This window comes from Piliocolobus tephrosceles, chromosome 3 (assembly GCF_002776525.5).
Source record: "Piliocolobus tephrosceles isolate RC106 chromosome 3, ASM277652v3, whole genome shotgun sequence".
Lineage (NCBI taxonomy): Eukaryota > Metazoa > Chordata > Mammalia > Primates > Cercopithecidae > Piliocolobus > Piliocolobus tephrosceles.
Genome location: NC_045436.1, coordinates 16,793,059 through 16,816,016, shown reverse-complemented (window position 1 = coordinate 16,816,016; position 22,958 = coordinate 16,793,059). Strand labels below are relative to the sequence as shown.

At 40.6% G+C, this 22,958-nt stretch overlaps 1 protein-coding gene across 1 annotated transcript in view; it reads left to right on the top strand.

Moving 5' to 3' along the window:
* The window catches only part of GALNTL6 (polypeptide N-acetylgalactosaminyltransferase like 6), a 1,222,618-nt gene that overhangs the window by 1,089,404 nt on the left and 110,256 nt on the right, over positions 1 to 22,958 (top strand). The window contains exon 8 of the mRNA XM_023226155.2: positions 22,149 to 22,256. Coding sequence (XP_023081923.1) covers positions 22,149 to 22,256 — 108 coding nt within the window. The remainder of the gene's footprint in view (positions 1 to 22,148; positions 22,257 to 22,958) is intronic.

Here is a 22,958-nt window from a genome sequence, read left to right as displayed (position 1 = left end):
CCCCTGAAGGCCCCTGATTTTTAAGATCTTCTTAATGGAAGAAATTTAGTTTGGATGGTAAGAAAAACCTTTTAAAATACATCTATATCTGCATTAATGTGTTGATATATATTTACATGAATCTCACAATTTTTAAAATACAAACTCTGGAAACAAATCCAAGGTATTAGGCCAAAACTTCCAAGCTAAAGGATGGACTTTGGTCCACTAGGAAACCCCTGAGCAAAGAGAATAAGTCATTTGTTGAATAGTGTTTTCCTGCATGGCATCCCTGCTACAGGTCTAGACCCCAGGGTAGCTTCTTTTCCTCACCCCTTACACCTCCAACCTTGAGTCTCTCTCATCCAGCCATCATCAAAGCACTGTTTGCAGTGAATGTTCCATATGTTACACAACTCACAGATTTGTAGGAGAAACCACAAAATCCTGACACACTGGCATCCTAAAGAAAGAGGGTTGTTTCCGGACCCTTGTTCCTAAGCTGGGTCATTGGCCCCCAGACTCTACACTTGCTAACTTGCCAAACTCTTGGTTCCCAAGACAAACACTGTCAAAGTACCGCAGTATTAATTAATAAGCATTTTCACTTTCTCCATAGTTTTCTGAAAATCCAAAACCCACTAGGGTGTTTAATTTATATTCCTAAAGTAGTTCATTTGCCTCCCTGGAAGGGTACAACTCAATCTCATTTTAGGAGTTTACACTTTTTCCCTTAAGCCATCTCTCTATAAACTATCATGACAATGCTTTGTACACATCGTTTTGTTAGAAATAAATTCAGCCTCATAAAATGTGCTCATTAGAAATTCTTTTTTATGCCAAGGATGATTCTAAAATATTTTATATGCCTTCTCATTGCTTTTATGAAACAGTTGTATTAGAGACCACTCCTTACTTCTGAGCTTGCAAAGTCAGTCAAAGGGTAGTTGCATTTCATATCTAAAATGTGACAGAGCCTTTTTATGGTGCATCACATACCCCTAGATACAGAAGAAAATATCTGGAGTTGTTCCTATGGAACTTTTTCCTTCAGTATTTAGCCTAGATGACATTAAAATAACCATTTTAGTTCAACATGCCCAGAATTGATCTTCCAACGAAAATATTAAAATGACTCTAAACTCATTCAGAAACTCAAAGATAAACAGAAACAGCTGCTAAATGTCTTACCAGCCAGTCTGAGATTCATTTCAATTACCCAACAAAAGGTACCTCAGGTGTATTAGAGCACTTTCAAGTGAAATTTTATGTCTATTAGATATAATAAGCCTAGGGGCAAGTATGAATACCTTCCAGTTATTACTTCCTTTATGTCTGATGGCATTTTCCTAATTCCCTGTTTAATTTTATTTTAGTTGTTATAGATAGTTGTAAAGTGAGCAAGCTGTAACACTTTACATGGCATCCAGTACCTGTGGTAAGGTCAATTTGACTTCCTATTGAAATCTTTTTAATGTTGAGACAGTTTTTCAAAGTTTTCTATTTTTCTGGTTGCCATTTTTCCTAACAAGAAACATGAAATATCATCTAAACACTCTAATGCTTCTAACACATCAATCTATATTAAGCAAGTCAATTTGTTCCCATACAAGAGGTATTTGTACAGAAAGTTTCAAAATAAAACACCTCTCCATACAGTTCTCAAGTCCTTCGCCCAAATCCTAATAACAATATTATTGAGCCTTCAGAGTGTATACACACATCAACTTTAGAGCTATAAGTATTTGATTTTTGGTTCCAAGATGGCCGAATAGGAAGAGCTGCAGTCTACAGCTCCCAGTGTGAGGGACGGAGAAGATGGGCAGTATCTGCATTTCCAACTGAGGTACCAGGTTCATCTCATTGCAACTTGTTGGACAGTGAGTGCACCCCACAGAGTGTGAACCAAAGCAGGGCATGGCATCACCTCACCTGGGAAGTACAAGGGGTAAGGGAATTCCCTTTCCTAGCCAAAGGAAGCCATGACAGATGGTACCGGGAAAACTGGGACACTCCCACCCTAATACTGCGCTTTTCCAACAGCCGCAACAAATGGCACACCAGGAGATTATATCCCACACCTGGCTCACCAGGTCCCACACCCACAGAGCCTTGCTCAGTGCTAGCACAGCAGTCTGAGATCCAACTGTGAGGCAGCAGCGAGGCTGGGGAAGGGGTGTTGCCATTGCTAAAGCTTGACTAGGTAAACAAAGCGGCCTGGAAGCTCGAACTGGTTGCAGCCCATTGCAGCTCAATGAGGCCTGCCTGCCTGCCTGCCTCTGTAGACTCCACCTCTGGAGGCAGGACATAGCTGAAGAAAAGGCAGCAGAAACTTCTGCAGACTTAAACGTCCCTGTCTGACAGCTTTGAAGAGAGCAGTGGTTCTCCCAGCACAGAGTTTGAGATCTGAGAACGGACAGACTGCCTCCTCAAGTGGGTCCCTGACCCCCGAGTAGCCTAACTGGGAGACACCACCCAGTAGGGGCAGACTGACACCTCATACAGCCAGGTGGCCCTCTGAGACGAAGCTTCCAGAGGAAGAATAAGGCAGCAACATTTGCTGTTCTGCAATATTTGCTGTTCTGTGGCCTCCACTGGTGGCACCCAGGCAAACAGGGTCTGGAGGGGACCTCCAGCAAACTCCAACAGACCTGCAGCTGAGGGAGCTGACTGTTAAAAGGAAAACTAACAAACAGAAAGGAATAACATCAACAAAAAGGACATCCACATCAAAACCCCATCTGTAAGTCACCATCATCAAAGACCAAAGGTAGATAAAACCACAACGATGGGCAGAAACCAGAGCAGAAAAGCTGAAAATTCTAAAATCAGAGTGCTTCTTCTCTCCAAAGGATCACAGCTCTTCCCCAGCAATGGAACAAATCTGGATGGAGAATGACTTTGACTAGTTGGCAGAAGTAGGCTTCAAAAGATCAGTAATAACTAATTTCTCAGAGCTAAAGGAGGATGTTCAAACCTGTCGTAAGGAAGCTAAAAACCTTGAGAAAAGATTAGATGAATGGCTAACTAGAATAAACAGCATAGAGAAGACGTTAAATGACCTGATGAAGCTGAAAACCGTGGCATGAGAACTACGTGATGCATGCACAAACTTCAGTAGTGAATTCGATCAAGTGGAAGAAAGGATATCAGTGATTGAAGATCAAATGAATGAAATGAAGCAAAATAGAAGTTGAGGGGAAAAAAAGAGTAAAAAGAAATAACAAACCCTCCAAGAAATATGGGACTACGTGAAAAGACCAAATCTATGTTTGATTGGTGTACCTCAAAGTGACAGGGAGAATGGAACCAAGTTGGAAAACACTCTTCAGGATATTATCCAGGAGAAATTCCCCAACCTAGCATGGCAGGCCAACATTCAAATTCAGGAAATACAGAGAATGCCACAAAGATACTCCTTGAGAAGAGTAACCCCAAGACATACAATTGTCAGATTCACCATGGTTGAAATTAAGGAAGAAATGTTAAGGGCAGCCCTCTAGAGAGAAAGGTCGGGTTACCCACAAAGGGAAGCCCTACAGACTTAACAGCAGATCTCTCAGAAGAAACTCTATAAGCCAGAAGAGAGTGGGGGCCAATATTCAACATTCTTAAAGAAACAACTTTCAAACCAGAATTACATATCCAGCCAAACTAAGCTTCATAAGTGAAGGACAAATAAAAGCCTTCACAGACAAGCAAATGCTGAAAGATTTTGTCACCATCAGGCCTGCCTTACAAGAGCTCATGAAGGATGCACTAAACATGCAAAGGATCAACTGGTACCAGCCACTGCAAAAACATGCCAAGTTGTAAAGATCATCAATGCTAGGAAGAAACTGCATCAACTAATGAGCAAAATAACCAACTGACATCATAATGACAGGATCAAATTCATGCATAACAATATTAACCTTAAATGTAAATGGGCTAAATGCCCCAATTCAAAGACACAGACGGGCAAATTGGATAAACAGTCAAGACCCATCAGTGTGCTGTATTCAGGAAACCCATCTCACCTGTAGAGACACAAATAGGCTCAAAATAAAGGGATAGAGGAAGATCTACCAAGCTAATAGAAAACTAAAAAAGCAGGAGTTGCAATCCTAGTCTCTGATAAAACAGACTTTAAGCCAACAAAGATCAAAAGAGACAAAGAAGGCCATTACATAATGTTAAAGGGATCAATTCAACAAGAAGAGCTAACTACCCTAAATATATATGCACCCAATACAGGCACATCCAGATTCATAAAGTAGGTCCTTAGAGACCTACAAAGAGATTTAGACCCCCACACAATGACAGGAGACTTTAACATCCCACTGTTGACATTAGACAGATCAATGAGACAGAAAGTTAACAAGGATATCAAAGACTTGAACACAGCTCAGCACCAAACAGACCTAATAGACATCTACAGAACTCTCTACCCCAAATCAACAGAATATACATTCTTCTCAGAACCACATAAAACATATTCCAAAGTTGACCACATAGTTGCAATTAAAGCACTCCTCAGAAAATGTAAAGAACAGAAATTTTAACAAACTGTCCCTCAGACCACAGTGCAATCAAACTAGAACTCAGGATTAAGAAACTCACTCAAAATCGCACAGCTACATGGAAACTGAACAACCTTCTCCTGAATGACTACTGGGTACATAACAAAATGAAGGCAGAAATAAAGATATTCTTTGAAACCAATGAGAATAAAGAAACAACATACCACAATCTCTGGGACACATTTAAAGCAGTGTGTAGAGGGAAATTTATAGCATTAAATGCCCACAAGAGAAAGCAGAAAAGATATAAAATCAACACCCTAGCATCACAATTAAAAGAACTAGAGAAGCAAGAGCAAACACATTCAAAAGCTAGCAGAAGGCAAGAAATGACTAAGATCAGAGCAGAACTGAAGGACATAGAGACATGAAAAAACCTTCAAAAAAATCAATGAATCCAAGAGCTGGTTTTTTGAAAAGATCAACAAAATAGATAGACTGCTAGCCAGAATAATAAAGAAGAAAAGAGAGAAGAATCAAATAGATGCAATTAAAAATGATAAAGGGGGTATCACCACTGATCCCACAGAAATACAAACTACCATCAGAGAAAACTATAAATGCCTCTATGCAAATAAACTAGAAAACCTAGAAGAAATGGATAAATTCCTGGACACACCCTCCCAAGTCTAAACCAGGAAGAAGTCAAATCCCTGAACAGACCAATAACAAGGTCTGAAATTGAGTCAGTAATTCATAGCCTATCAACAAAAAAAGTCCAGGACCAGATGTATTCACAGCCTAATTCTACCAGAGGTACAAAAAGGAACAGGTACCGTTCCTTCTGAAACTATTCCAATTAATAGAAAAAGAAGGACTCCTCCCTAACTCATTTTATGAGGCCAGCATCATCCTGATACCAAAGCCTGGCAGAGACACAACAAAAAAAGAGAATTGTCGACCAATATCCCTGATGAACATCGATGCAAAAATCCTTAATAAAATACTGGCAAACTGAATCCAGCAACACATCAAAAGTTTATCCACCACAATCAAGTTGGCTTCATGCCTGGAATGCAAGGCTGGTTCAACATATGCAAATCAATAAACATAATCCATCATATAAACAGAACCAAAGACAAAAGCCACATGATTATCTCAATAGATGCAGTAAAGGCCCTCAAAAAATTCAACAGCCCTTCATGCTAAGAACTCTCAATAAACTAGGTATTGATGGGACATATCTCAAAATAATGAGAGCTATATATGACAAACCCACAGCCAATATTATACTGAATGGGCAAAAACTGGAAGCATTCCCTTTGAAAACCGGCGCAAGACAGGGATGCCCTCTCTCAGCACTCCTATTCAACATAGTGTTAGAAGTTCTGGCCAGGGCAATCAGGCAGGAGAAAGAAATAAAGGGTATTCAATTAGGAAAAGAAGAAGTCAAATTGTCCCTGTTTGCAGATGACATGATTGTATATTTAGAAAATCCCATCGTCTCAGCCCAAAATCTCCTTAAGCTGATAAGCAACTTCAGCAAAGTCTCAGTATACAAAATCAATGTGCAAAAATCACAAGCATTCCTATATACCAATAACAGACAAACAGAGAGCCAAATCATGAGTGAACTCCCATTCACAATTGCTTCAAAGAGAATAAAATACTTAGGAATCCAACTTACAAGGGATGTGAAGGACCTCTTCAACGAGAACTACAAACCACTGCTCAGCGAAATAAAAGAGGACACAAACAAACGCAAGAACATTTCATGCTCATGGCGAGGAAGAATCAAAATTGTGAAAATGGCCATACTGCCCAAGATAATTTATAGATTCAATGCCATCCCCATCAAGCTACCAATGACTTTCTTCACAGAATTGGAAAAAACTAAAGTTCATATGGAACCAAAAACAGAGCCCACATTGCCAAGACAATCCTAAGCCAAAAGAACAAAGCTGTAGGCGTCATGCTACCTGACTTCAAACTATACTACAAGGCTATCGTAACCAAAACAGCATGGTACTGGTACCAAAACAGAGATAAAGTCCAATGGAACAGAACAGAGCCCTCAGAAACAATACCACACATCTACAACCATCTGATCTTTGACAACCCTGACAAAAACAAGTAATGGGGAAAGGATTCCCTATTTAATAAATGGTGCTGGGAAAACTGGCTAGCCATATGTAGAAAGCTGAAACTGGATCTCTTCCTTACACCTTATACAAAAATTAATTCAAGATGGATTAAAGACTTAAATGTTAGACCTAAAACCATAAAAACCCTAGAAGATAACCTAGTCAATACCATTCAGGACATAGGCATGAGCAAGGACTTCATGACTAAAACACCAAAAGCAATAGCAACAAAAAGCCAAAATAGACAAATGGGATCTAATTAAACTAAAGAGCTTCTGCACAGCAAAAGAAACCAACATCAGCTTGAACAGGCAACCTACAGAATAGGAGAAGAAATCTGCAATCTACCCATCTGACAAAGTGCTAATATCCAGAATCTACAAAGAACTTAAACAAATTTACAACAAAAAGTCAAACAACTCCATCAAAAAGTGGGCAAAGGATATGAACAGACATTTCTCAAAAGAAGACATTTATGCAGCCAACAGAAACATGAAAAAATGCTCATCATCACTGGCCGTTAGAGAAATGCAAATCAAAAACACAATGAGATACCATCTCACACCATTTAGAATGGCAATCATTAAAAAGTCAGGAAACAACAGGTGCTGGAGAGGATGTGGAGAAATAGGAACACTTTTACACTGTTGGTGGGACTGTAAATTAGTTCAACCATTGGGGAAGACAGTGTGGAGATTCCTCAAGGATCTAAAACCAGAAATACCATTTGACCCAGCCATCCCATTCATGGGTATATACCCAAAGGTTATAAGTCATGCTGCTATAAAGACACATGCACACGTATGCTTATTGTGGCACTATTCACAATAGCAAAGACTTGAAACCAACCCAAATGTCCATCAGTGATAGACTGGATTAAGAAAATGTGGCACGTATGCACCGTGGACTACTATGCAGCCATAAAAATGGATGAGTTCGTGTCCTTTGTAGGGACACGGATGAAGCTGGAAACCATCATTCTGAGCAAACTATTGCAAGGACAGAAAACCAAACACCGCATGTTCTCACTCATAGGTGGGAACTGAACAATGAGAACACTTGGACACAGGGTGGGGAACATCACACACCGGGGCCTGTCGTAGGGTTGGGGAGGGATAGCATTAGGAGAAATACCTAATTTAAATGACAAGTTAATGGGTGCAGCACACCAACATGGCACATGTATACATATGTAACAAAACCTCCACATTGTGCACATGTACCCTAGAACTTAGAGTATAATTTTAAAATAATAATAAATAAAGTTTGATTTTTATATTCTACATCAAGGTCAGCAACCTATAACACCTAAGGCCAACAGAAGTTACCCAGCACTCCGTTTTCCTCTCCAAACAGCTGAGAATACATGTAATGCCATCCTTCCCCCAACACACACATTCACAGACCTACATGTTATCATATGCCCTGACTCCTCTCATGGACACCAACATGTGGATACACATCAACCACCTCATGTAACCCCCCAGCATACCGGAAAAATTGGCTGTCCACTAGGTAGACTATATCGTGTAATCACCATTCTTGAGCACCTATAATGTGCCTCCTCCAGATGCTGTATTATTTAATTTGGTCCTTACAATCACCTATGAAGTAGATACATTACCCCAACTTTATGGAAGATGACAATGAGACTCAGAAATTGGTGGCAACCTGCCCAATTGAAGCTGGGGTCACTGTGCCACACTGTGAACGTTTATCAACTTTTCCTAGAGATAGAAATAATTTACAAACACCATTATAAACACTTAAGAGTCTTCACATTTTTTATTTTGGTGAAAACATATTCATATCAAATATTGCTTAAAAAAACTAACAAAAAATGTAAAACTAAGTATCTCTTTGATTCTTTGAAGTATTTATTGCAATGCTGTTCATTTGAGTAGCATTTGACTGAGTGATTGTCTTAAAGTGCACCCTTGGCCCTCCTAGAAGCCCAAACCCTCACTGTTCATGAAAAGAGTTTTTAAGTGTGGATTATTTGACTTGCAAGAAGACAGAAACCCACCACATTTTAACTTAGAAGAAAGGAAGAATTCAGGAGGAAGCTCACGGAAACAGTGCAAAAGTCAGGAAAATGGATGAGTCTCTTGGCCTGAGGACCTCAAATGCTGCTAGGACCTTTTCTCTGCATGTCTCCCCACCATGCCTCTCTGTGTCTGCTTCATTTCCTCTCCTGGACTCTCCTCCTGCCCCTCAGGCATGGCCACTGAAAGCTCTCAGGCTTTCATTTTCTGCTTCACCACCAGAGAGGTAGTTCCAGCCAGCATGATGAAACCTCAGAGAAGGACTTCAACTCACCTGGCCTGAGTCATGTTCCCACCCCTGCCATCAAGATGTGGCAAGATTGACAGTCCAAGTGAGGGGCAAAGGAAAATCCTGTTTGAATATTTCTGTAAAAGAAGGAAGTTTCTGCTCCATTTCAGAAAGTCAGTTTTTTAAAAATGTTTTTTAAAACTTTGATTATATTTTTGGCAGATGGTGAATCCAGAAAATCTAAGCAATAAACTCAAATTCTGGAGACACATGGAAATATGGTAAAAAGCAGGTGCTTTGCCTCTGATGTAAATTCTAAGCTGAAGAATAATGAATTAAGGGAAATGACAGGTTAGGTCCTTAATTACATTTTACCTAAAGAAGCACTCTTCAGATGTTCAAATCCAGGTTTTTCTCCCCAAGACTTAAAGTTTTGAATAAACATTAAGTGATACATCTAAGTTCCATTCCCCACCCCCAAATCACTGCTTTTAAGGCTGCTTAATGTTATTGTAGAAATTAACACTTTCTTAAAAGTAGTGATCGCGTGAACAATGTAACCTCTGAAGCTCTTCTGCTACCACTCAGACCTCTAGAAGCTCATTAAATGCAAGATTGACCACATTTTTTATACTGACACAATAGAGCATTTCTGACTTATAAAAAAATCCTAAGCAGGTTAACTCAAGAAACTAGGGAATTTTCCCCTGGAAATAAAACCATCATATTCTCATTGAAGACTGCAAACACATTTCTAATTTCTACTTTTATTTAATTGGATCAACAAATAGAGAACGGGGATCAGGACAAGTCAAAATAAGTTGTTCTTTTTTTCTATCTCAAAGAATAATTTCAAAATCCAGATTTCTAGGAATAGAGGAAAGCAATGCTTTCTGGGAAGTGTATCTTCCCAAAGTTACCCTTTTTAGATCCAAAAAGTGTAGTTTTTAATTACATCTAGCCCAGAAAAGTAGTTTAATGATAGACATAACCCTTTTCAAAATCCATATCCCAAAGCTTTTCAGGTTAACAATATTTTAATTTGTAGATAGATAGTAAAGCGCTTGACTGTCTAGTCTTAAGAATTTTTTCAACCTTACCCTGCCTAAGCCATACCATACAATTAGAAAGTTATTTTCTGGTCCTAGAAATTTAATTATTTATTTATATAGAGAGTGCTGCATTTTTAACATCACTCATTAATTTATAATAAACTACTTGTGAATGAAAATAAGCTCAAAAAAGCTTATTCCCTTGAAATTTACATTTGAATGTACTATGGTCGTAGCTGTTTTTTTTAATGGCAGCTAGCTGCAGAGTGAGTTATCACTAAGTAACTCAGTTGTCTGGAATTAACCTCACTTTATATTAATAAACCAATAACTCATTCATTCCGTCAGTCAACAAATACCTACAAAGTACCATGTGTCAGGCACTGTTATAGGTGCCTAGGATACATCACTTAATGAATATAATAAATAAGTAAGGTATCTACTAAGTTAGAAGGTGTGAGAACACAGGCAGAAAAGGGTGATGCATACTCAGAGTGTAGGATGAACCAAAAGGATTTGGAGTTACGACTTGAAGGAGATGAGGGAATTAGCCATGTGGAGTTCTGCAAGAAGACAATTCCAGGCAGAAGAAACAGCCAAGATTAAAGCCCTAGGGTGACAGAGTACGTGGCTTGTAGGAGGAACAGAAAAGAAGCCAGAATAGCTTGGGCAGAAGGAGGGAAGTAAAGAATCGTAGGAAAGAAGATTAGAGAGAAAGTCAATTTTGGAGCTGAATTTTTTTTTTTTTTTTTTTGAGATGGAGTCTTGCTCTGTTGCCCAGATTGAAGTGCAGTGGTGCGATCTCAGCTCACTGCAAGCTCCGCCTCCCGAGTTCACACCATTCTCCTACATCAGCCTCCTGAGTAGCTGGGACTACAGAAGCCCACCACCACGACTGGCTAATTTTTTTGTATTTTTAGTAGAGATGGGGTTTCACCATATTAGCCAGGATGATCTAGATCTCCTGACCTCATGATCTGCCCGCCTTGGCTTCCTAAAGTGCTGGGATTACAGGCTTGAGCCACCACATCCAGCCTGAATGCTTTTAATAAATACTTTTTTGAGTATTTGAATTATAATTTCCATAAAGCATATTATGCTTCATCTTATACCTGATCATAATGCTCCCTTGTTATCCTCCTTATAACCAGTTTCTTACTGAAACTAATTTGATAGTTCATGTAACCAGGATAATTGTATGATTCTATTGAATTTAACATTCTCTATGTCCAAATTTCAGGTTGTGACTGATACTGAAAATTGTTTTAAAAATAAGACATTTAATTATTCCATCAATTTGAACTACATTATGATAAAAGAAAAAATGCCAGCCCAGGCACAGTGGCTCATGCCTATAATCCCAGCACTTTGGGAAGCCAAGGCAGGTGGATGACTTGAGGTCAGGAGTTCAAGACCAGCCTAGCCAACATGGTAAAACCTGTCTCTACTAAAAATACAAAGATTAACTGGGTGTGGCGGTGGGCCTCTATAATCCCAACTATTCAGGAACCTGAGACAGGAGAATTGCTTTAACCTTGGAAGCAGAGGTTGCAGTGAGCCATGATTGCCCACTGCACTCCAGCCTCGGCAACAGAGCAAGACCCTGTCTCAAAAAAAAAAAAAAAAAAGCAAAGAAAAAATGCATGTATTCATTCATAGGTAAAATAACATTTCTTCAAAATATTTATGCTATCAAAAGAAGACACATTATTTGCAAATGTAAAATATTTCTCTAAGAGTTAAATACTAAAGTATGGCGATATGGTTTGACTGTGTCCCCAACCAAATCTCAACTTCAATTGTATCTCCCAGCATTCTCATATGTTGTGGGAGGAACGCAGGGGGAGGTAATTGAATCATGGGGGCTGGTCTTTCCCAGGTTATTCTCACGATAGTGAATAAGTCTCACTAGATCTGATGGGTTTATCAGGGGTTTCCACTTTTGCTTCTTCCTTTTTCTCTTGCCACCACCATGTAAAATGTGCCTTTCACCTCCTGTCATGATTCTGAGGCCTACTCAGCTATGTGTATCTGTAAGTCCAATTAAACCTCCTTTTCTTCCCAGTTTCAGGTATGTCTTTATCAGCAGCATGAAAATGGACTAATACATAAGGCCTACCAATTTTCTTAGACTATCATCACATCATACTACAAAAAATGTCTTTTAAAAATATAATCCATATCTTTCAGAACAAATATAGAATTTGATATCTGCCACATTAGTGTGCTTTCCCAATGAATCATGTTCCCACGCTAATACCTAAGCCATCTACTGTATCAGAATGTGAATGCTCCTACTGAAATGTGCAGTTATTGGAAGACAAAGAAAAAAAAAATTGTGCATAGTGATATCCAGTAGATAGAGACAAAAACAACTCTTAAGATCAGAGATAGTGGAAGCAGTGTGCTATAGTAAAAGTAAGGGGGCCCTGAGGTTGTGTAAAGCTACACTAAATTAGAAAAGCCTTAGGGGCTTCCACATAAGTAGGAGCACTAAGTATAATTGAAGGAAGAAGCCACTGTGCTCACCTACTTCACAATTATTTATTGTCTTCTATGTGCTGAACTCTTCAATAGTAGGTGGAGATAGAGCAGTGAAAAAAAAAGTCATGGAATTTATAGTCTGGTGAGGGAAGGCAGATGCTAAGCAAATCATACAGGAGCACTCAAAGAAATCACTTCATTGCAGTTATCCTAAGTGCTATTGTTCGAGTAGGCAGATAGCTAAACATGAGCAGGATGGGGAGCCCCTGAGGAAATGGAGGTCTGGAAAAACCTAACACCTCAGAGATCACCGGAAACAAGTAGACTAGTTATAAACAGAGAGGAGGAGAAATATCTATGCGGGAAGGTCCGCTCCTTAAGATACCCAGTAATCGTCTCTTTGCAGTTCATCTGTCAGGATGTAACTAGGTGCATGCTCACAAGGAGGGGATGAGGGTTTATTGGTCTGTTTTTACACTGCTGATAAAGACATACCCAAGACTGGGCAATTTACAAAATAAAGAGGTCTAATGGACTTACAGTTCTACATGACTGGGAAGGTCTCAGGACCATGGCAGAAAGCAAGAGGGAGCAAGTCACATCTTACATGGTGCCAGGGAAGAGAGAACTTGTGCAAGGGAATCCCTCCTTATAAAACCATCAGCTCTCATAAGACTTATTCACGATCATGAGAACAACACTGGAAAGACCCAACCCCATGATTCAGTTACCTCCCACTGGGTCCCTACTGTGTCTGGAATTGGTAGGTTCTTGGTCTCGCTGACTTCAAGAAGAAAGCCGTGGACCCTCGCAGTGAGTGCTGCAGTTCTTAAATGTGGTGTGTCCGGAGCTTGTTCCTTCAGATGTTCAGATTTGCCTGCAGTTTCTTTCTTCTGATGGGTTTGTGGTCTCGCTGGCTTCAAGAGTGAAGCTGCAGACCTTCACGGTGACTCTTACAGCTCATAAAAGCAGCCTTGACCCAAAAAGTGAGCAGCAGCAAGATTTATTGTAAAGAGCAAAAGAACAAACCTTCTACAGCAGAGAACAGCACCCTGGTAGGTTGCCACTGCTGGCTGGGCAGCCTGCTTTTATTCCCTTATCTGACCCCACCCACATTCTGCTGATTAGTCCATTTTACAGAGAGCTGGTTGGTCCATTTTACAGAGAGCCGATTGGTCCATTTTGACAGAGTGCTGATTGGTGTGTTTACAATCCTTTAGCTAGACACAGAGTGCTAGACAGAAAAGTTCTCCAAGACCCCACTAGGTTAGCTAGATACAGAGTACTGATTGGTTTATTAACAAACCTTGAGCTAGACACAGGGTGCTGATTGGTGTATTTACAATCCCTTAGCTAGACATAAAGATTCTCCAAGTCCCTACTAGACTCAGGAGCCCAGGGAGCTGGCTTCACCTAATGGATCCCACACCAGGGCTGCAGGTGGAGCTGCCCACCAGTCTGGAGCTGCCTGCCTGCACTCTTCAGGCCTTGGGGGGTCAATGGGACTGGGAACGGCAGCGCAGGTGGCAGTGCTCATTAGGGAGGCTCCGGCAGTGCAGGAGCCTAAGGCTGGTGGGGGAGACTTGGGCATGGTGGGCTGCAGGTCCCGAGCCCTGCCCCACAGGGAGGCACCTGAGGCCAGGCAAGAATTCAAGCACAGCGCTGGGAGGCTGGCACTACTGGGGGACTCGGCACACCCTCTGCAGCTGCTGGCCCGGGTGCTAAGCCTCTCGCTGCCCTGGGCAGCAGCATCTGTGGGCAGCTCCGAGTGTGGGGCCTGCTGAGCCCATGCCCACCCAGAACTAGCGTTGGCCTGCGAGCACTGTGCCAGCCCCATTTCCCACCCACGCCTCTCCCTCCACACCTCCCGGCAAGCAGAGGTAACCAGCTCCGGCCTTGGCCAGCCCAGAGAGGGGCTCCCACAGTACTGTGGTGGTCTGAAGGGCTCCTCAAGCACTGCCAGAGTGGACACTGAGGCCAAGGACGTGCCCAGAGGGAGGGCTGCTAGCATGTTGTCACCTCTCACTACCACTACACTTGGGAATTGTGGGAGCTACAATTCAGGATGAGATTTGGGTGGGGGCACAGGAAACGGTATCAGAGGGCAAAGACATTCCTAAGAAATATGCAGGTACAGTAAGTATAGATCTGACCTCTATACAACCGTCCTGGGATGGTGCTAATGAACAATGCAGCCACTAGGTAGACTTAGTATCCAACACTGCCTCATGCATGCACACCAAGGGGAGTATATTCGTCTGTTTTCACACTGCTGATAAAGACATACTCAAGACTGGGCAAGTTACAAAAGAAAGAGGTTTAAATGAATTTACGGTTCCACATGGCTAGGGAGGCCTCACTATCATGGCGGAAGGCAAGGAGGAGCAAGTCACATCTTACTTGAATGGCAGCAGGCAAAAAGAGCTTGTGCAGGAAAACTCCCCCCTTACAGTAACCATCAGATCGCATGAGGCTTACTCACTACCACAAGAACAGCACAGGAAAGACCTGCCCCCATGATTCAATTACCTCCCACCGGGTCCATCACACAACACCTGGGAATTCAAGATGAGATTTGTGTGGGGACAGAGCAAAACCATACCAGGGAGGGTCCCACAAGCCTGGGGTGGGAACTAGGCAGAGAAAGATCAGGGACTTAAGGCAGAAGCGGGAAAACTACACAAAGAAAAAAGGTGATGACTTAAGACAGAGGTGAAAACTTCAAGAAAAAATCCAACATCATAAAAATCCAATGCAGAACTCTCGGGGTGTGCCTGGCCCATTCTCTTTCAGCAGCCCGCTCTGCCTCATCTTTCAGAGTGTCCTGTCCCTTTAAATAAACTCTCTGCTCCCTTTTTCCCTTCAAGTAAAGCTTTCTGCTGTCTTTGAACTGGCCAAAACCTTTATCCCAAGACTATCAAGGACTGAGGATTCCCGCACTTCCGGGCAATACTGTCTCCAGTTGAAAGAAGGCTCCATGTCCTCAAACCTTTAAGTGGGTCACACATTAGAGCTTCAGTGTGGTGACGGATGCCTGGCTAGTGAGTGCTCACTACGTATTTGTTCACTTAACGAAGTATGTGAATGAGAAGCACAGGATAGAGTAAGAGCATGAAACAGGGAATCCCAACCAAATCTGGGGCCTCAGTGTGAGTTAAGCTGAAATCTGGAAAATAAAGAGAAGACAAGGAATAGGAAAGAAGGAAAGGGAAGAGGAGAAGGTGGGAGAAATTTCTTTGGAGAAAACAACTGATGGCAGCAAGCTCTGAGGAGGGAAACCTGACCCTTCCTAAGGAATTAAAAGTAGCTCTGACCAGGGGAGTGGGAGGGTAGTGACTGAGAGATAAATAGGCAAAGGCCAGATCCTGCAAGGTCTTGGAATCTTTATGGAAGAGTTGTAACTTTGCCCTAAGAGCAATAGAAAACCACTGAAGGATTTTGAGAGAGGAATGGTATGCTCAGATATGGTTTTTTTTTTGGTTTTTTTTTCGAGACAGAGTTTCACTCTGTCGCCCAGGCTAGAGTGCAGTGGTGCGATCTCCGCTCACAGCAAGCTCTGCCTCCCGGGTTCATGCCATTCTCCTGCCTCAGCCTCCCGAGTAGCTGGGACTGCAGGTCCCCGCCACCAAACCTGGCTAATTTGTTTGTATTTTTATTAGAGACGGGGTTTCACCATGTTAGATGGTCTGTGTCTCCTGACCTCCCAACGTGCTGGGATTACGGGCATGAGCCGTTGCGCCCTGCTTTTTTTTTTTTTTTTTTTTTTTTTTTTTTTTTTTTTTAAGTGATCACAGGGGCAGTATGTAGGGAAAAAGATAAATCCTAGGAGTCTATTGTTTTCTCAACACTGAATTTAGAATTTAAAATGTCTGCCCAGGAGTTTCTTGAATTTGACTTAACTACACAGAGAAACTTCTGAGGGGAAGAATTTTAAGAACCAGGATGAGGTTATCGATAGAAGACATGGATTTTGATTCCTTGGAAACGGTGGTAGACAGAACTCTAAGATGACCCTCTTCCTTGGTTTACTCACATGAATATGTCAACATTACATGGTAAAAGAGATTTGACAAATGTAATTAAGGTTATCAATCAGTTCACTTTAAGAAGACGAGGTGATCATGGTAGGCCTCATCTAATCACATGAGTTTAACCACTGCTGGGACAGAAGGTCTGTGAGGCAAGGAACTAAAAATGGTGTCAGTAAGCTGAGAATGGTCCCCAGTCAACAGCCATCAAGAAAATGGGGAACTCAGTCCCACAATTGCAAAGTGAATTCTGGCAATAACATAAATAAGCTTGAAAGCAGATTCTTCCCCTGAGGCTCCAGGTAAGAGCTCCACCCAGCAGACACCTAGACTTCAGCCTTGTGAGACCCTTGGTGGAGAACCTTGTTGAGCCCTCATGGACTCCTGAGCTACAGAACTGTGATACAGTAAATGTCTGTTGTTTTAAACAACTAAGGATGTGGTCATCTGTTATGCACATACATCTGTAAACACTGTGTTAGAGTGACCCTCTGAGAATAATTAGTTGAAATTTTATTACTGTGTGTCTATTAGGTTGTTTTGCTGTATCTTAAAAAGGAAAGAGTCTTACTTACCCATTTGAGCTGCTATAGCAAAGTGCTGTAGACTGAGTGGCTTATTAATAACAAAAATTTATTTCTCACTGTTGTGGATGCTACAAGTCTGATATCAGAGTGCCAGCATTCTTGGGTTCTGGAGAGGGCTCTCTACCAGGTTGCAGACTGCCAACTACTCATTGGATCTTCACATGGTAGAAAGACAGTGAGAGTGTTCTCTGGGGTCTCCTTTACTAGTCCACTAATTCTATTCTTGAGAACTCTACCCTCATAACCTAATCAGCTCCCAGGACCCCACCTCCGAATACCACCACACTGGAGGTTAAAATTTCAACATATGAGTTTGATAGGGTGCGTGGATACAAACATTCAATCCATAACAGAAAGCAATAACGATTTATTGAACTTTCTATTGTGGCAGTTTTCATTCTGCAAATACTCTCTTAAGAAGCATTTAGTTCACTTGTGCTCACTTTGTAAGTATTTTACAAGATCACATGAAGTGAAGAATAGGTTAAGGCCAGAAAATGTAGGGCCTTGCTCCAGACCTTGACCCCACATCTTGTCCTCACTTATCACCATCTCCTAATCCTGCAGGAAAGATTGGCCACCTCCAGAAGCTAATCAATATTGTCACTTTTTTGTGAAAAATAAAAGGCTGTGCCAACAAATTCCTATCTCCCAGCTGCAGATGATAAGAAAGTTTCTTTGCCTTGACATTTGCTTATCTTTGACCAATAAGAACTGTTATTTGATTATACACTGGACTATCCAACATTCTCCTCCCTCCCATTTTCCACCCCATCACCTGTTGTCGAATTACTTTTAAATTCTACCTCTTTAAAATGCAGGAATAAGAATTAAAGTAATCTCCCAAATAATTACAGTCACTACATTTGATTAAAAATATCAGAAGAGGCTGAGAAAAAAAATGACTATTCATTAGGGTGGAACAACGTCTACAATAAATCCAAAATCTTGGTAATTTAACATTAATAAGAATTTTCTATTGCTTGTCTCACAATTTGGAGGAGGAGGCACGAGTAATTCTTCACCCCAGACCATCCATTTAATGATTCTACCATCTGCTAGGGCCTCAGAATCCTCTGTATCTTCTGCAGTTACTCAGGCTCTGAGGGAAAAATATATTATAAATAAGGTAGAGAAAGAAGTCCACTAGTGATTTATTTCGCCCAGAGGTGATGCACATCACTTCCATTTGCATTCCACTGGCAAGAAACAGTTACATAGTCACATCTAAATACAAAGGAGCTGGGAATTATAACTTGGCTGTGTGCCCAGGAGGAAGTGAGCATGGAAATTGCTGAGTCCTAGCTCTGTATCCCGTACAATTGAATAAGATGAAAACTATCAGTGATCCATAAACTTTGGTTATCAGTGCTAGTAATTCACCTTTATCATGGATTTAGAAATATGTAGTTCCAATTACTGCTGCATAACAAAGCCTAATACCATAAAGCAACTGTTTTATTAAGCTTTTGGATTTTGTGGGCCGCAAATTCAAAAAAAGGCACAGAAGAGATAGCTTGTTTCCACTCTGTGGCATATGGAGTCTCAGGAGGATGATTCAACAGCAAGGGGCTGGAATCACGTAGAGGCGTCTTTATTCACAGGGCTGGCAGCTAATGTTGGCCAGCAGATAAAACCCTAAGTAAAGGTATTTACCCAGTGCATGACATCTCAGGTGCTTGGACTTTTTCACAATGGTCAATTGTGGAATTCCTCAGAGTCAAATTTCTCACATGGAAGCCCAGAGTTTCAAAAACAAATGCCCCAGAGGACAGGTTATGAGGCCTTTTATGACCTATCTTCAACCACTTCCGTTGTACTCTACTGGTCTAAGAATTCATAAGCCCACCCTAATTCAAAGAGAGGAGACATAGACTGATCCCCTAGTGGGAAATTGGTTACCAAGGTCACATTGCAGAGGGGTATGTGCAGTGGAAGATATTGTGGTGTCTAATTTTGGAAACTGTAATCTCCCACATACATTATCTTAGAATCACTGAATTTCAGTGTTTGAAAGGACTCCTTACTCTATAGAACAAGAGCCAGCAAACAATAGCCCACTGCCAGTTTTTGTAAGCAGGGTTTAACTGAAATTACACTATGCCTATTTGTTAGCAGATTTGAGGAGTTGCAAAAGATACCATATGACCTACAAAGGCAAAAGTAGTTATTATCTGGCCCTTTACAGAAAGAGTTTGCATAATCTGTAGATGCAACATCAATTAAACATGTGGGCACTGAAGGTAAACCACTAGGTTTTCAAATCTCAGTTCTGGAAGTGGCCAGTTATGTGGCTTTGAACAAGCTACTCAGCGTCTCTAGGCTGCCATTTTCCCACCTTCATAATTGGGGAAACAGTAAAGTCTGTCATTGAATTGTGAGCATTACATGAAATAATTAATGAAAAGGGCATAACAACCATTCATAAATACTAACTCATGCTGTAGAATTGCCTTAAAGTATCAGCTAGATCAAATGTCCATTCGAGTCATATGTTTATCTCCAGTGTCATCTGCTGCAGATTTCAACACATCTAGTGATACGGGAAGTCCATTTGATCTTTAATCATTTTATTAGAAATTTCTTCCTACTAGGTTAAAATCTGCCCCCTTATAGCTATATGCGATTAATCCTGGTTCTGTCTCTTAAAGGCTCTACAAAACATCTCTTCCAAATATTAGGTTATTTGAAAAGGCTATCTCTGAATTTTATCTTATCAGAACGACACATCTTCAGTTCTTTCAATTGCCTCTCTTAAGACAGAGTTCGCATCACTTTTCCACTTTAAAATTCCCTTTAGAAGGAAATATAAATAGCATTTATCCAGAAATTAGCAAAAGACTTCAGGCCTGAAGATAGATCTGTATCGTTGGTCTCTAAATTCTCCATAGTAGTGATGTGTGGAAGAGTTGATTTCTTAAGATCCTGGGACAGGTGTTTGTTGTTGCCTTTTTATGTTCAATGTTACATAGCTCCATCCTGTGGAGATCTTTCCAGATGTTCATAATTTACTTTAGACTGTCCACTGCCCTTACCAGCTTTATATCACCCACACATATCTCTGAAGGCTTGATCCAAATCATTAATAAATATTCCATCAAGTTGAAATTAATACTATGAGTAATCCTGAACTCAATTACAGCAACTGAATGTTGCTTTAATAATTGCATTTCTTCCTTCTTGGACTTCCATTGACCTTAATCACTATTTGTTCAACCATTCTCACTTGGGTGTCATTCCTCTTAGTGAAAGAAATTGGAAGCAAACATAAAGGAAAACATAAGCATTTCTCTTTCCCTTTTTCAATATTACACTTCAAATCAAGATATGTATCTGTGTTACTCAGGGGTCTCCAGAGAAACAAAACCAAGAGGAGAGAGAGATTAATTTTAAGGAATTGGCTCACATGAGTGTGGAAGCTTGGTAAGTCCACAATCTTCAGAGTAGGTGGGCAAGCTGGAGACCCAGGGATTCTGCTGGCAGAATTCCTTCTTGCTCAGTAGAGGTCAGACTTTGTTCTATTAACACCTTCATCCAACTGGATAAGGCCCATCCATATCATGGAAGGTAATTCACTTTACTCAAAGTCCACTGATTTCAAATGTTAATCGAATGCAAAAAACACCTTCACAGAAAGATCCAGAATAGTGTTTGACCAAATGTCTGGTCGCTGTGGTCCAGCCAAGTTGTGTCATAAAATTAACCATCAGAGTATCTCTTTTTATAATCATTTATCTTACAATAAAAATAGCTAAGACTATAGCGTATATGAATCCTGGATTTATGTTTTGATAATTAGTTCTTTTATAATAGATCGTCTGTTATATAAAACCACAATTAAGTGTGTGTCTGTCTGAGAAGGTAGTCATGGTAAAATATAACCATGACTTTTGTTACTAAATATAAAAGTACGGCATCTTGGGCCAGGTGCGGTGGCTCACGCCTGTAATCCCAACACTTTAGGAGATTGAGGCAGGCGGATCACCTGAGGGCAGGAGTTCAAGACCAGCCTGGCCAACATGGTGAAACCCCACCTCTACTAAAAATACAAAAAATTAGCTGAGCATCGTGGTGGGCACCTGTAATCTCAGCTACTTGGGCAGTTGAGGCAAGAGAATTGCTTGAACCCAGGAGACAGAGGTTGCAGTGAGCCGAGATTGAGCCATTCCACAGCAGCCTGGGCAACAAGAGCGAAACTCCATCTCAAAAAAAAACAAAAAAGAAAGTACAGCATCTTAACTGATTATTTTCTGTACCTAAGAAAAAGATCAGTTGAGGGGGAGAAATGAGAATGCAACTCTGATTTTTAAGGTTAGCACTGCTGCAAGTTTCAGAATGCAACTTAAAACTTATGCATATGCTTGTGTTCTTTAAAGCATTCACCTATTTTTAAAATTTTGCTTTTTATATGTTAAATTTTTAAATTAGCATTTTAATTTCAAATGTTATTTCTTCAAATGATTTTTACAAGATTATTGAAACAAATATATACATAAATAAGATGTCTAAGTATGAAATGTGGGTTCAATACAATATTTGTAACAAAATTTTGCTAGAATTTTTCTTAAGCCAACATATTGTCCACAGAAACAAGATTTTATTGAACTACTATTTTAGTTTCGGGTTTTTTTTTTTTTTTTTGTTAAAACAGGGTCTCACTCTGTTGCCCAGGCTGAAGTACAGTGGTGCAAACATAGGTCACTGCAGCAAGCCATTCTCCCACCTCAGCCTCCCAAGTAGCTGGGGCTGCAGGCGCACACCACCACATCCAGCTAATTGTTGTATTTTTTGTAGAGATGAAGTTTTGTCATGTTGCACAGGCTGGTCATGACCTCCTGGGCTCAAGTGATCCTCCCTCCTTGGCCTCCCAAAGTACTGGGATTACAGGCATGAGCCACTGCACTCAGCTGTATTTTGGTTTTAAACTTTTATGAATCTAGATTTTAAAAAACATGGTTTTCTTTTTTGTTAGCCATTTATAATAAGTAGAACTTATTGATTTAAAGACTTTTAGAGATTTTAAGATGGTTTGTGAGTCCTACTGATAATTCCTTTCTTGTGTGAAATTCACTGTTCTCTTCTATTTTTCCCTTTTCAGGTTTGGATGTGTGGAGGAGAAATGTTTGATGTTCCGTGTTCCAGAGTTGGTCATATCTACAGGAAGTACGTTCCATACAAAGTTCCATCTGGGACCAGCCTGGCAAGAGTGAGTAACTCAGCATCAGAACAGACTGGGGTCAATATGGCTTTCTGTAACCAGAGTAACCAGCCTTGCCCATGGCATAGGTAATCTAAGGCACAGTCTGAGAAAAGCTCTCCTGTATAGAGAGCTCCTGTGCTTCTGAGTCTTATTTCCATTGCTTAAAGAAGTATTAACCATTATGCTATTTCTTGTTACAAATTGTTTCAAAGCATTTTCACATACATTATATTTAATATTCACCATTACCTTCTGAGGTCTGTGTTCTTATCTTTATTTTGTAGATGGGAAAATGAAGTCTGAACTAGGTGGTTGTTCATGCTCACATGAATGCCAAATAGCAGAGTAGGTCTGCAGACCCGGGGCAGCCAGCTCTCTCCACCTACATGGAATGTGGCAGGATCTGTAATAAGTCAGATGGAAAAAGGGGTAAAGGGAGATGGGAAAAGGTGGATGCCCAAACTCTGCCTTCTCTTTTATAACTAGGGCCAGCTCTGCCTCAAATTTCTCCCCATCCTCAATATTTCAAAATTGGCTCAGTCTAAAACTTTTTTCCAATATTGTTTTGAATAAAACCTTTCTTGTAAACCAGATGCAAAGATGCTGTTCTCTTCTGCCATTTAAATATTTTTATGCATGTTTAGGAAAACAGTCTCACAATGCTGTCTCCAAATAATCCTGACAATTTCTCTGCTTTCCTTCAGGGAT